This window comes from Aspergillus fijiensis, assembly GCF_003184825.1.
Source record: "Aspergillus fijiensis CBS 313.89 unplaced genomic scaffold BO72scaffold_27, whole genome shotgun sequence".
In the NCBI taxonomy this organism is placed as follows: domain Eukaryota; kingdom Fungi; phylum Ascomycota; class Eurotiomycetes; order Eurotiales; family Aspergillaceae; genus Aspergillus; species Aspergillus fijiensis.
This window is the reverse complement of record NW_024469003.1, coordinates 216,406-227,106: the sequence shown is the minus strand read 5'-3', so window position 1 is coordinate 227,106 and position 10,701 is coordinate 216,406. Positions and strand designations below refer to the sequence as shown.

The window sequence follows — 10,701 nt, the reverse complement described above, 5'->3', positions numbered from 1 at the left end:
TATAATTCGAAATTAATTGTCCGCGAAACTAATCGGCCAGTGCTCTCTTTAGGCTGCTTACGCTCATTTCCGATTATTCAATCACTTCTACTTCGATCTACGATTTTTTTTCCTGTCACTCCTTCAGACCGTCTTAAGTTCGACTTTGATCCGACCCTGTTCTATACTACTCATTAACCGAAGAATTGCGGTCCCCGGTTCCCGGTATCTAGTTTATCGAATCTATCCATCCTCTTTTACCCCTGTCTGGCTGCAACATGGTTGATGCGCGCTATTGATTCACGGAACCCTGATCATTGACGACGCCATACAAACAACCTACTTTTCTCTTCCCAGCAATGTCGGAGACCAGCGATGCGCCGAATGCCCCGCCGGCGCAACATGCGCTGGGTATACCGCGACCCCCTTCCGTGGGCGGAATATCGTCGCGAGTGACCGATATGGCCTCAGACGACGGAGAGAACTCCCAAGCCTTTACTGCTATGTCGTCGCAACCGCCACGCTCGCGACCGTCTGTATCCCGACGAGTACCTCCACCCGCAAGGAGCTCCATCACAACCACGAGTCAGACGACGACAAGGCCTGGAAGTTCTGGCAGTCGACTGAGTCGATCTCACATTCCTTCCTTAACGGCGCAGGGCTTCTTTCGTCCAATGTCATCCCAGCGACTTCAGGCCCATAGAGGTCGACCGATGACGAAAGGAACCACGAAGGACACTTCGGAAGAATGGGGCGAGCTCGGCAGCCAGAACCGGCAGAGTCTAATCTCGAATAGCACCGCACCTCGAGATTCTCTCCCGCCAATAGATCAAGAGCCCCCTCCTTCGAGAGGCACCGAATTCACAGACCCTATCATCCCCGACCGAACAGCGTCGAATGCTAGCCCAATGGGCAATACGACGGGGAGGAGCATAGGCGAGAGTGCAAAGCTTATCCACGACAGGGAGAGGGCTTACAAGCTCAAGCCACCACATCTCAACCTAGGCGTGGACCACGGCAATCCGAATGCTCCTGATGCCCCTCAAAGATCGCCTCTTTCCTTTCTCTCGCTGCAGAACAGGAACCATGTGCAAGAAGCCCGTGATCGCGCGCACGAGAGGCTGTCTTCTGCCGGGTCGACACCTGCGTCGATTGAGAAGCAACCCCAAACTACTAAGCGTAGTCGTCTGGGGAAGAATTATGAGTACTTTGTCGGCAACACGATATTCTTTGGCGGCGGGAGGTTGCAGAACTCGAGGGACAAGCCCGTCAATATTGCTACTGGGATATTCGTGGTCGTGCCCTCGGCACTGTTCTTCGCATATTCGTGAGAGATCCCGGCTCTTGAGGATCCTGATACAATCTTGACTGACCGCCATGCACATAGGGCTCCCTGGCTTTGGCATCATATATCTCCTGCCATCCCGATCTTGTTTGCCTACCTCTTCTATTTATGCTTTTCGTCGTTTATCCATGCTTCGGTGGTTGATCCCGGGGTAAGAGTCTTTCCAGGACAGGCTGCACTTTCGCATGCTGATTTGTTGTTCTAGATAATTCCACGAAACCTTCACCAGTTGCCTCCACCAGACCCTTCAGTTGATCCACTGGCAGTAGGCCCGCCGACTAATGACTGGGTGATGGTCAAACTGGCGACGTCCGACGTCGCAGCCATGGATGTCCCCGTTAAATACTGTGAAACTTGCTGTATCTGGCGGCCGCCGCGCTGCTATCACTGCCGAGTGTGTGATAACTGCGTGGAAACTCTGGATCATCATTGTGTCTGGCTTAACAACTGTGTGGGCCGGCGCAACTATCGCTATTTTTTGACCTTCGTGGCATCCTCCACGCTACTTGCATTATTCCTCCTAGGTGCCAGTCTCGCTCACATCCTGGTATACCGCAACCAGGAACATATCAGTTTCGGCTCTGCGATTGACAAATGGAGAGTGCCTTGGGCCATGGTGCTGTATGGCGCAATTGCTGCGCCGTATCCTGCTTCCCTCTGGACGTATCACATCTTCCTGGTTGGCCGAGGCGAGACAACTAGAGAATACTTGAACTCTCACAAGTTTGCCAAGGTCGATCGTCATCGTCCCTTCACGCAAGGCAGTGCCATCCGAAATTGGCTGTCCGTGCTCTTGCGACCGCGGCCTCCGACTTACATGCAGTTTAAGAGAACTTACAATGCCGGTGACCAACGCTTGAGCACCGTAAAGCGCAAGTATCTCCCTCGCCATGTTGAGCGTCAGCCCGACATTGAGATGCAGCGAGTCCCTTCTTCGCAACCTCATGAATGAGGCGTTCATTTAGGACTCTGCGTTTCGCCTTGGTCCTTTCGGCTCCATGTCTTATTTTTTTTTTCATGACACAACTTACAATTGCACCGTAGGTAAACTGTTCCTTTTTGAATTTTTTGCCTCCTCGACCTCTTCTTTTTCTTCTTCTCTCTACCTGCAAGACTATTTGCAGATGTAATGCCTGTTGCACCTTTTTCACAGCCCTTTGAATCATCCGGCGTCTTAAACTTTCAAGCCTTACATACCCCTTTCCTTCTTCTCTGATATGTCGAGATGCTCGCGCCAGTAGCTTATTTGAAGCATCACTTGGCTATACTTTCTTTGCAAGATATTTTTCCTTGTTGTTTACTCTAGAGGCACGCCACCTTTACTGAAGGTGCATATCTCCGGTTACCCGGCCCAACTTGATATCACGCGATGTTTAGGGTTCAATGTACAATAAGTCGAATACATTTGTGCAGATAGACTACAAACGATTGGTGCTTGTCGAAGAGGCGATGCACAGAAGCGTCGAAAAGAACGAAAAAAAAACCATTGGCAAGAAAAAGAGCGAAAGGTGGGCAAGTTATGCCGCCGCATAAGAGGTAGTCCGGCGGCATGACATGGAAGTATGTATGTAGCAATGTTGGGATAATGGCTATAAGAAATGTATAACCCCGCCTGCACGAGAAAGAGTCTGCAGCACAGAGAGGCTATGGATTGGAATTACGCTGAGAGGGTTTGTTTCTTGAGCCATTTGCATTCCGCGGCGCCGTCCTTTCGGGGCTGGTGAGAGATAATAATATAATACGGACAACTCCTCCTCCTCTAACCCTCTCCGCACCTCCTCTTCCTCCTTTCCCTCGCCCTCGCCCTCGCCCATTTTCCTCCCCCATCCAAGCCCTCAGCCATTTCTACCAGGTGGGAGTTCTGCGCCGTGGTTCTTTCTTGCGGGATTTATCATGATCCGGGCGATATTTGAGTTCTGATACGGTTCACTCCTGGTGACAAGGCCTCCATCAACCCGATTCAGTCACGCATCTTCCCCGTACACAGCCCACCTCAGGTCAGAACCAGTTTGGATTTGACTGCTTCTGCTTGCGGACTGTCAATCTCTCTCGCAGGCGCTATTTATTGATATCTGTTGAAGTACTCTTGACTTTCGTATACTCACCGCATCCCGATTCTCCCCCAAGATTCTCACCATGGAACGCTCAACTGGGTTGTCCGGCGCGTCTCCCGCAACACCCGCCACTCTTGCGGACCTCCAAAAGCACACCCATGACCATGCAGACACTTCAATGACGTTCGAGTACACCGAACAACTTCTTACCCCCGAGAACAGTCGCTCCGAGACCTCAAGCAACAATGAGAACGCGTCCCACGAAGAGAAACCGACTCAACGCCGCCGATCAACACGTGTAACACGCGCTTCGCTGCGGGGGGGCCTCCGACCAGACGACCTGGCTGGGGCGGGTAAACACAATGGCTCTTCTCTTGGAGACGAGAACGATCAATCACTTGCCGGTCAAGGCGAACCCTCCGTTGCGGAGAAGCCGAAGCGATCATCCTCTTCCTCCGCCTCCCACCTCCGCCACAGCATAGCGGTAATGGAAACAACCCTCTGGGCCAATGAGCAGTCGAGCCTTGGCAACCACCCCATGACCCCGGAGACGCAGGCTTCCGAGAAATCATCCCAGGAGCCGCCGTCTGAGGACATTACCACGTCTGTGCAGCGACGGAGTCTCCGCAAGCGCGTGGAGCGGGTGCTGACCCAGGACGAGAAGGAGCAGGAGAAGGTTACAACCATCGTGGAGGCTGTCAAGGAGAGCAGTCCAAAGCCCACCCGACGCTCATCGCGGTTGAGCCTCTTGGAGAAGGCATCGGACTTGGTGGACCGGGCGACCAGCGTCCTGGGAAAGCGCTCGCGTGATGAGACGGAAAAGGGCAAAGATAGCGGCGAGCGTCGGTCCGGACTACGACCGCGCAATGTTATCGCCCCTAGCAAGGAAGAGCAGCCGGGCTCTGCACCTACCAGTGACCCTTCTTCGAAGAAGAGACGGGTCTCGGAAAGTGACTTGTCTGCTGCGGCCAAGGCTGCTGGAGAGACTACGCAGGAAGCAACGGCACCGGCACCACCCCCCGTGCCGCGCTTCAGACGCAAGCGCTGGCTGGCTCATGGATTGTACACTGGGCAAGAGCGCGAGGTTGGACCGCCCAGTCAAAGCCGGAGTAGGAACAGAAGAAAGAGTCAGAACAACAAGAACGAAGCTCCGCCTCAGCGACGGCTGTTACCAATGCCCATGTTTGCGGGAGAAAGACTCCTGCAGCGTGGAAGAGACTTTCAGCTTCCGTTCGATATCTTCTCGCCGCTGCCCCCCGGTCAACCAAAGCCTGACGAGTGGAGAAAGACTAATAAAAGTACGTGCCTTGTCTTGGGTTGTCTCACGAATCTTAACGAATTAGGAGCTAACTTGATGACTAGACGTCTTTGTGGGAGATGCTGGGAGCATATGGCGCGCAAACAAGCATATCGACTTGTCCAACTGTATGTGTACGGAGGAGACTGGCTGCGACGAAGATTGCCAGAATCGGCACATGCTGTACGAGTGTGATGATGGCAATTGCAGGCTGGGCCCTGACTGTGGCAATCGGAGCTTTGAAGAGCTTAAGCACAGAGCCAAAGTCGGTGGCAAGTACAACGTTGGTGTCGAGGTCATTAAAACAGAGGATCGCGGCTACGGAGTTCGCAGCAACCGCACATTCGAGCCCAACCAAGTCATTGTGGAATACACGGGTGAAATCATCACTCAGACTGAATGCGAGAGGCGAATGCGAACGGTATACAAGAACAATGAGGTATGTCTGTACGTGTTTCAGCCTCCTTGCACTCCATACTAACGGGCGCTCTAGTGCTACTATTTGATGTACTTTGATCAAAACATGATCATTGATGCTACTCGGGGGTCGATTGCTCGCTTCGTGAATCATTCATGTGAACCGAACTGTCGCATGGAGAAGTGGACAGTGGCTGGCAAGCCGCGCATGGCTCTCTTTGCTGGAGATCGGGGCATCATGACTGGGGAGGAGTTGACCTATGACTACAACTTCGAGTGAGTAGACAGTGTTCATCGAGCCAGAGGAGCTTCTAACATGCTTGGCAGCCCCTATTCCCAGAAGAACGTCCAACAGTGTCGATGCGGCGCCTCTAATTGCCGTGGGATCCTGGGTCCGCGACCAAGGGAGAAGGACCGGCGCGCAAAAGAGCAAGACGAAAGGCAGAAGCTGGCCGCCTTGAAGAAGCCGGTCATCAAGCGGAAGGCCAGCACGGTGCTCAGCAAATCCCCTTCCGGTGTCACCAAGAACCAAAAGATTCTTACAACCAAGGCAGTCAAGGCAGGTGTAAAGAAGGCGGTCGCACGCGCCCGTGCTTCCGTGTCGAAATCGACTTCTGCTCGTTCCAAGCAGGCCGTCACCAAGTCAACGAGCAAGACGACCAAAGCGACTGTCAAACCGCTCGCCAGCACGAAAGCAGCTACGACGAAACGAACATCGAATCCTGAACCCACGAAAGCCAAGATCAAGCTTCCCACCGTCAAGGCAACCAAGGCGAAGGCTAGAGCCGCGATGCCCACGAAGTCCACGCAGACTAAGACCCAAAAGACGCCGGACGCGAAGTCTGCAAAGACCTCGGCGCCAACAAAGACAACATCCAAGCTTAATCGGCCCTCCGCAGCCACCAAGGCGAAGATTCTCGCAGCAGCGAAGGGCACGAATTCACGAAAACGGCCGACATCAAAGAAGGAAGAGAGCAAGGGTACATCCAAGACCAAATCACCTACCAAAGGGGTGAAGCAGATCCCTAAAAAGTCGCAGAGTGCGACTAAGACTACGAAGACCGCGTCTCCGAGGAAGAGCAAGAAATAGAAGTTGCCCGGGTATCGCAATCGCAGCTCCCTCGAAATTTTGGATGAACTGCTGTTTGTTCCAAGTTCTGGTGACTGACCCCGTCCTCGTAGATCCGTCTTTTTGATATGTGCTTTTCTCTATTCGTCTTTGGCGTGCTGGGTAACAACATTTGGAAAGGACCTCTACTCCATGTTATGTTCACGTATTTTCTTTTTCTGCTTGCGATCTCGCAATGGACTCGAGATTCACACCCTTTTTTTTCTGTCTCGTCAACATCCTATGAGACTTATTCCCCTCAGGATCGAATCGAAATTAATTTCTTGCGAAGCGAACTTCTTTCAAAAACTCTCACTACCCCTTCTTCCCTCCATTCATCCAAGCCTGCACCGATTGCATGTGAAACAATATACCAACCCTCCTCCCACCCCCTCCCCCACCCCTTCACCCCTTCTGTCCCTTCCACTTTTCTTAAAACTTCTGAACTCTATGGCCTCTTCATTTCCGTCCTCTTTCTTCGTCTTCGGAACTTGGAATTCTTTTTTCCTCTCTATATTTTCAGGTTTCCCCAGGTGTTTCGGTCAACTCCAGATGTATGTTGATTCCGTGTATGATCTCGTCCCTCTAATGTGATCCCGTTAATGCCATCCATCAGTGGGTCAGGTTACGTGACTCAATTTCTCTGTTATTTGGCAGTTTCTGTTTCCCGTCTAGCCATCCCTGGCCCTGTCCGTCAGCTGAAGGACATCGTTGGACTGCGTAGTATTCTCATGTGACCAGTGCGGAAGCATATTTTCGAAGATCTGCAATGGCTGGCTTCACCTATCTGGAGACTTGGTATTCCATCGGGATGGTTGGGTTGATCAGATCACTCGCTGGTGCGGTGCATACAGTACTGGTGTGTCTGGTCCTGGTGATCTAGTACTGTGGGTAACTACATCCCCGTGTGGTGTATATGTCACGTGATCTCTATACACTTCCGATCATACTACGGTTGGGGTGTTCGGCACTTCGAGAGGAAGTTCGGTGGTATACTTGGATCGTCCGTAACGATACGCTACGACGTGGAGAGGATTACAGGAGGCTTCTCTGGGACATGTTTTAGCTTTAAATTGCGGGCTACCGGTTGATTGTTTGCCTGCCCACGGAGATCGACGACGGGCATATGTACATATCCCACGGGACCGGTGTGTGAGAACAACCACCTCCCGCGGCATTGAAATTCTGCTCCCCGCCCACAAGACAAACAAGAAACAATAATGTATGATATTGAAAGAGGGCGAAAAGAGTTATTTAGATTGGAATATGAACCATATGCATAAATAGTTTCCCCCCGCATATATCATTCCTGGCCCCCAGGTTTGCGAAAGGTGGCTCGAATGGGAACCGACTGAACGTGTGCACCAAAACACCTTGCTTGCGCCGTTTGTTCGGGATCAGTGAAGCTTGGGGAGTGAAGTTAAGCGGCTGTGTTTGAGTCCTCGGCAGGTTTATCTGTGTTTTCGCTAGTTGGGTCGGGTGCAGATTCCACGGGTTCGGGGTTAGGTAGGGGTTGTTGGGGTTCGACTGGTGGTGGGTCTTGGGGTGCGGTAGTGGTGTCGGGAGGCTTCGAGTCCTGAGTCTCAGGTTGTTGGGGTTGGTCTGGGGGTTGCTGAGGCTCAGGTGCAGATTCGGACTGTGGTGTTTCTGATGGGAGCTCAGCCGCAGGCACGGGAGGGGTGGATGTTGTAGGTGGTTCAGGGGCTTGGGGTGAAGGTTGCTGCTCTTGAGGCGGTGCTGGCTGCGGTGCTGGCGTAGGTGTTGCCTCCGAAGAAGCAACGGCAGCAGGCTTCTCTGGGCTGGGCTGCTTTTGCTCCTCGGACGTTTCAATAGATGGTTGAGATTGGACTGGGGGCTCTGAAGGCTGCTGCGTGGAAGTTGGCTGGTCGGGTATTTGCTCGGCTGGCGGTTCAGCTAATGTGCTCGTAGGCGGAGCCGCAGACTCAGCAGCAGAGGCTTCCGTGGCCTGCGGTGCAATTTGGTTACTTATCGAATCCTCAGACTGAGGCTGCTGTTGTTCGATAGCCGGCTTGTCCGCTTGCTCTGCAGCAGCCGGGGCATCAGCCGGGGCAGTCGGGGCGGCAGCCTTGTCTGGGATCTGTCCTGTAGGCTGTCCAGGCGTTTCAGAAGTTGGTTGTTTGTCTGGTTGCTCAGAAGGCGGCCGAGAAGCCTGTTCTGCCGGATCAGGAGCAGCGGGCTGCTCCGCGGGCCGCTCCAAAACCGAGTCGGTGACATGTACAGATGGGTGGTCAACAGTAGTTGCCGCTGCGCTAGCGGTCTGAGGCGTATTTTCCGCGATTGGCTCTGTGACAACAGGCTGATCAATTGATCTCATCTCGACCTCATTCGTTGGTTCACTCCGCTGGGCTGTTTCTGATGGTTTGTCCAGGCTTGCTTCCAATGAGGCGAGTAGATCGGACCCCTTAGTTTCAGTACCTTCTTCATCGGGTTGAGCGTTGGATTTCTGGGTCACCAGAGGCTCAGGAGCTGATTGTTCAGAGTCCGGTTTGGAAGCAGCTTCCGGGAGGGCTGCGGAATCCTCCATGACCGTGTCCTCATCGTGTTGGGGCTGCTCGGTCGGTGGCCCAGCTGTCTCATCAGCACTTCCCGATGGCTCAACTACTGATGATACCGGAGCAATCTGTTCCGTACTTGCTGTGATTGGAAGAGTCTCTGCGACGGGTGCCTGAGGTGTGTCTTGAGATGGTGCCTGCGAGGCTGTCTTTGCACTTTCTTGAACTGTCTGTTCCTGTGAAACTGGTACCTGAAGAGGAGACTTTATGCTTTGCTCATGTTGAGGAGTGGCATCCGCCATCTCCACGTCCTCGGGTTGTGCTGAAGTTTCAATCGACCTTTCGGCCAAAACTGGCGTGGAGATACCGAGAGATACTTCTGAAGGCTCGAAAGGAGCTGGTGGCGTTACTGTAGTTTGTGAAGGCGTCTCTGGTACAGCAGCAGAAGGTGTTTCGACAGCTGGTGGCTGCGGTTCAGCAACTGCCAGTGCCGGTGTTGGCAGGGGTTCCGGAGCAGCCGAGGGCTCAGTGCTTGTCGGTGGCACCGAAGCCTCTGGTGTCTTTGCATCAAGCATGGACTCATCACCATCGTCACTCTCATCACCATCCTCACCTTCCTCGTCGTCATCGTCCTGGCCAGCTTGGTCAACGGACAATCTCGAGGGATCCGTGCCATCTTCTTTGTCTGCCGCACCATCAGCCCCCCCTACCCCATGCACCTGAGAGGCATCCGCACCGTCGCCAGGAGCGAACATGACTTTCTTTCTTCTTCCCTTTCCGACACCTTTGGCCTTGCGTTTCGGAGGGGGAGGTCGCCTCTTCGGAGGCGTCATTACATTCACCGAACCGGCTTCTGCAACCACAACGCCCTCTGCGTTGACCACCCCCACACCCTCGATGACAGTTCCTGGAGCCGGGGCCTCCGGAGTGACCGTGACAGTGCTACTCGGAGCAGCGACCTGAGCATCGTCGGCAATTTCTCCCTCAATCTTATGTCCTTCTGGCACCCAAGCCTCATAAATCGAAATGTTTCCTGTAGCCGGGTCGACCTTCTTGAAACGAGTCCGCCTCATCGGACCCGCACTAGACCCATCTGCATTTGCAGACGTACCATACAAAGATGGCATCCCCGGCCGTCTCTTCGCAAGGAATTCCACCTCCACGGCCTCGAGATGCTTTGGGACGGACGTCCACTTGCGGGTCACAAAATTGCGTTCCGTGCTCTGGACCAAAGGTTGCTCCTCCCCATCGGTCGCCTCCTTCTCCTCGTCTTCAAAGTCCTTCGAAGCTTGTCGAATATAGATGCAGCCTGCGCGGGCTGCGCGCAGGAGCGCTCGACTCGCCGGGGCCAACAGGTGGCTGTCTCGGGGCATTGGGTGTTCGGGGATAGTGGGTCGCCCTCCCGGACCTTGAGCGTCATTGGTGTCGGGTGCCTCGCTTTTGGGCTCTTGTGATACGGTCTGAGTCTGGCGCGTCCATCGTCGTACGGGGAGTCCTTCAAACACGTCGTGATCGACCTGACCCGTTCGGTTGCGGTTGGCGGCGTCACCGAATTGTCGCCCTGAGCGTGAGGATCTGAACTGCAGAGAGTCAGTTCTAGATTCATAGAGAATTGTGTATCGTTTCGATCGTTCTGTTCGAGTATTGGGACGCGCGGAGCTGGTGCTACTCTCGGCATTGAAGCTGTCGGCGAGGGAACTTACGGTAGGTGGCATCGTGAGCGTTTGATGCTGCTAGCTCACTCCCAGACCTGGATGAATTGCACACTGTGAGGCCTGTCGCCCATCCGCTGAATGCAAAGAGAATATGCGCCGGGCTGCACGAGACAATTGGCGTGAGCGTGACGGTGAATCCGAGGAGTGTTGGGGAAGTTGATGGTTGGTTGCTTGATTGATTGATGGTCGCGATGCGACCGAAGGCGGCAACAGCAACCCCCGGCCGGATCCACGTGACTGGGGCTGATGGCAGAATCCATTGATTTCCAATCA

The 10,701-nt window shown here is 53.7% G+C and overlaps 3 protein-coding genes across 3 annotated transcripts; 2 read left to right on the top strand and 1 right to left on the bottom strand.

The window, feature by feature from the left end:
* The first annotated feature begins 92 nt into the window (after positions 1–92).
* On the top strand, positions 93–2,471 carry erf2 (palmitoyltransferase ERF2). Its single transcript, XM_040939050.1, has 3 exons — positions 93–1,306; positions 1,367–1,475; positions 1,530–2,471. Exons 1-3 carry the CDS (start codon positions 339–341, stop codon positions 2,274–2,276), a joined length of 1,824 nt encoding a protein of 607 aa, XP_040800690.1. The 5' UTR covers positions 93–338; the 3' UTR covers positions 2,277–2,471.
* An 828-nt stretch (positions 2,472–3,299) lies between these two features.
* BO72DRAFT_126016 (putative histone-lysine N-methyltransferase (Ash1)) lies at positions 3,300–6,268 on the top strand. Its single transcript, XM_040939049.1, has 4 exons — positions 3,300–4,676; positions 4,741–5,114; positions 5,169–5,368; positions 5,420–6,268. Exons 1-4 carry the CDS (start codon positions 3,461–3,463, stop codon positions 6,180–6,182), a joined length of 2,553 nt encoding a protein of 850 aa, XP_040800689.1. The 5' UTR covers positions 3,300–3,460; the 3' UTR covers positions 6,183–6,268.
* Positions 6,269–7,254: 986 nt separating this feature from the next.
* On the bottom strand, positions 7,255–10,584 carry BO72DRAFT_448662 (uncharacterized protein). Its single transcript, XM_040944839.1, has 2 exons — positions 10,417–10,584; positions 7,255–10,293 (listed from the first exon to the last, which is right to left on the bottom strand). The coding sequence occupies exons 1-2, from the start codon at positions 10,426–10,428 to the stop codon at positions 7,621–7,623; spliced, it is 2,685 nt and encodes an 894-aa protein (XP_040800688.1). The 5' UTR covers positions 10,429–10,584; the 3' UTR covers positions 7,255–7,620.
* Positions 10,585–10,701: the final 117 nt, after the last annotated feature.

Bases quoted from the DNA above. Each gene is read 5' to 3' on its own strand.
- erf2 (XM_040939050.1), top strand. From the start codon at position 339: ATGTCGGAGACCAGCGATGCGCCGAATGCCCCGCCGGCGCAACATGCG. The intron at 1,307-1,366 runs GTGAGAGATCCC...CCATGCACATAG, and splicing joins GCACTGTTCTTCGCATATTC to GGCTCCCTGGCTTTGGCATC. The intron at 1,476-1,529 runs GTAAGAGTCTTT...TTGTTGTTCTAG, and splicing joins CTTCGGTGGTTGATCCCGGG to ATAATTCCACGAAACCTTCA.
- BO72DRAFT_126016 (XM_040939049.1), top strand. From the start codon at position 3,461: ATGGAACGCTCAACTGGGTTGTCCGGCGCGTCTCCCGCAACACCCGCC. The intron at 4,677-4,740 runs GTACGTGCCTTG...CTTGATGACTAG, and splicing joins GTGGAGAAAGACTAATAAAA to ACGTCTTTGTGGGAGATGCT. The intron at 5,115-5,168 runs GTATGTCTGTAC...CGGGCGCTCTAG, and splicing joins CGGTATACAAGAACAATGAG to TGCTACTATTTGATGTACTT.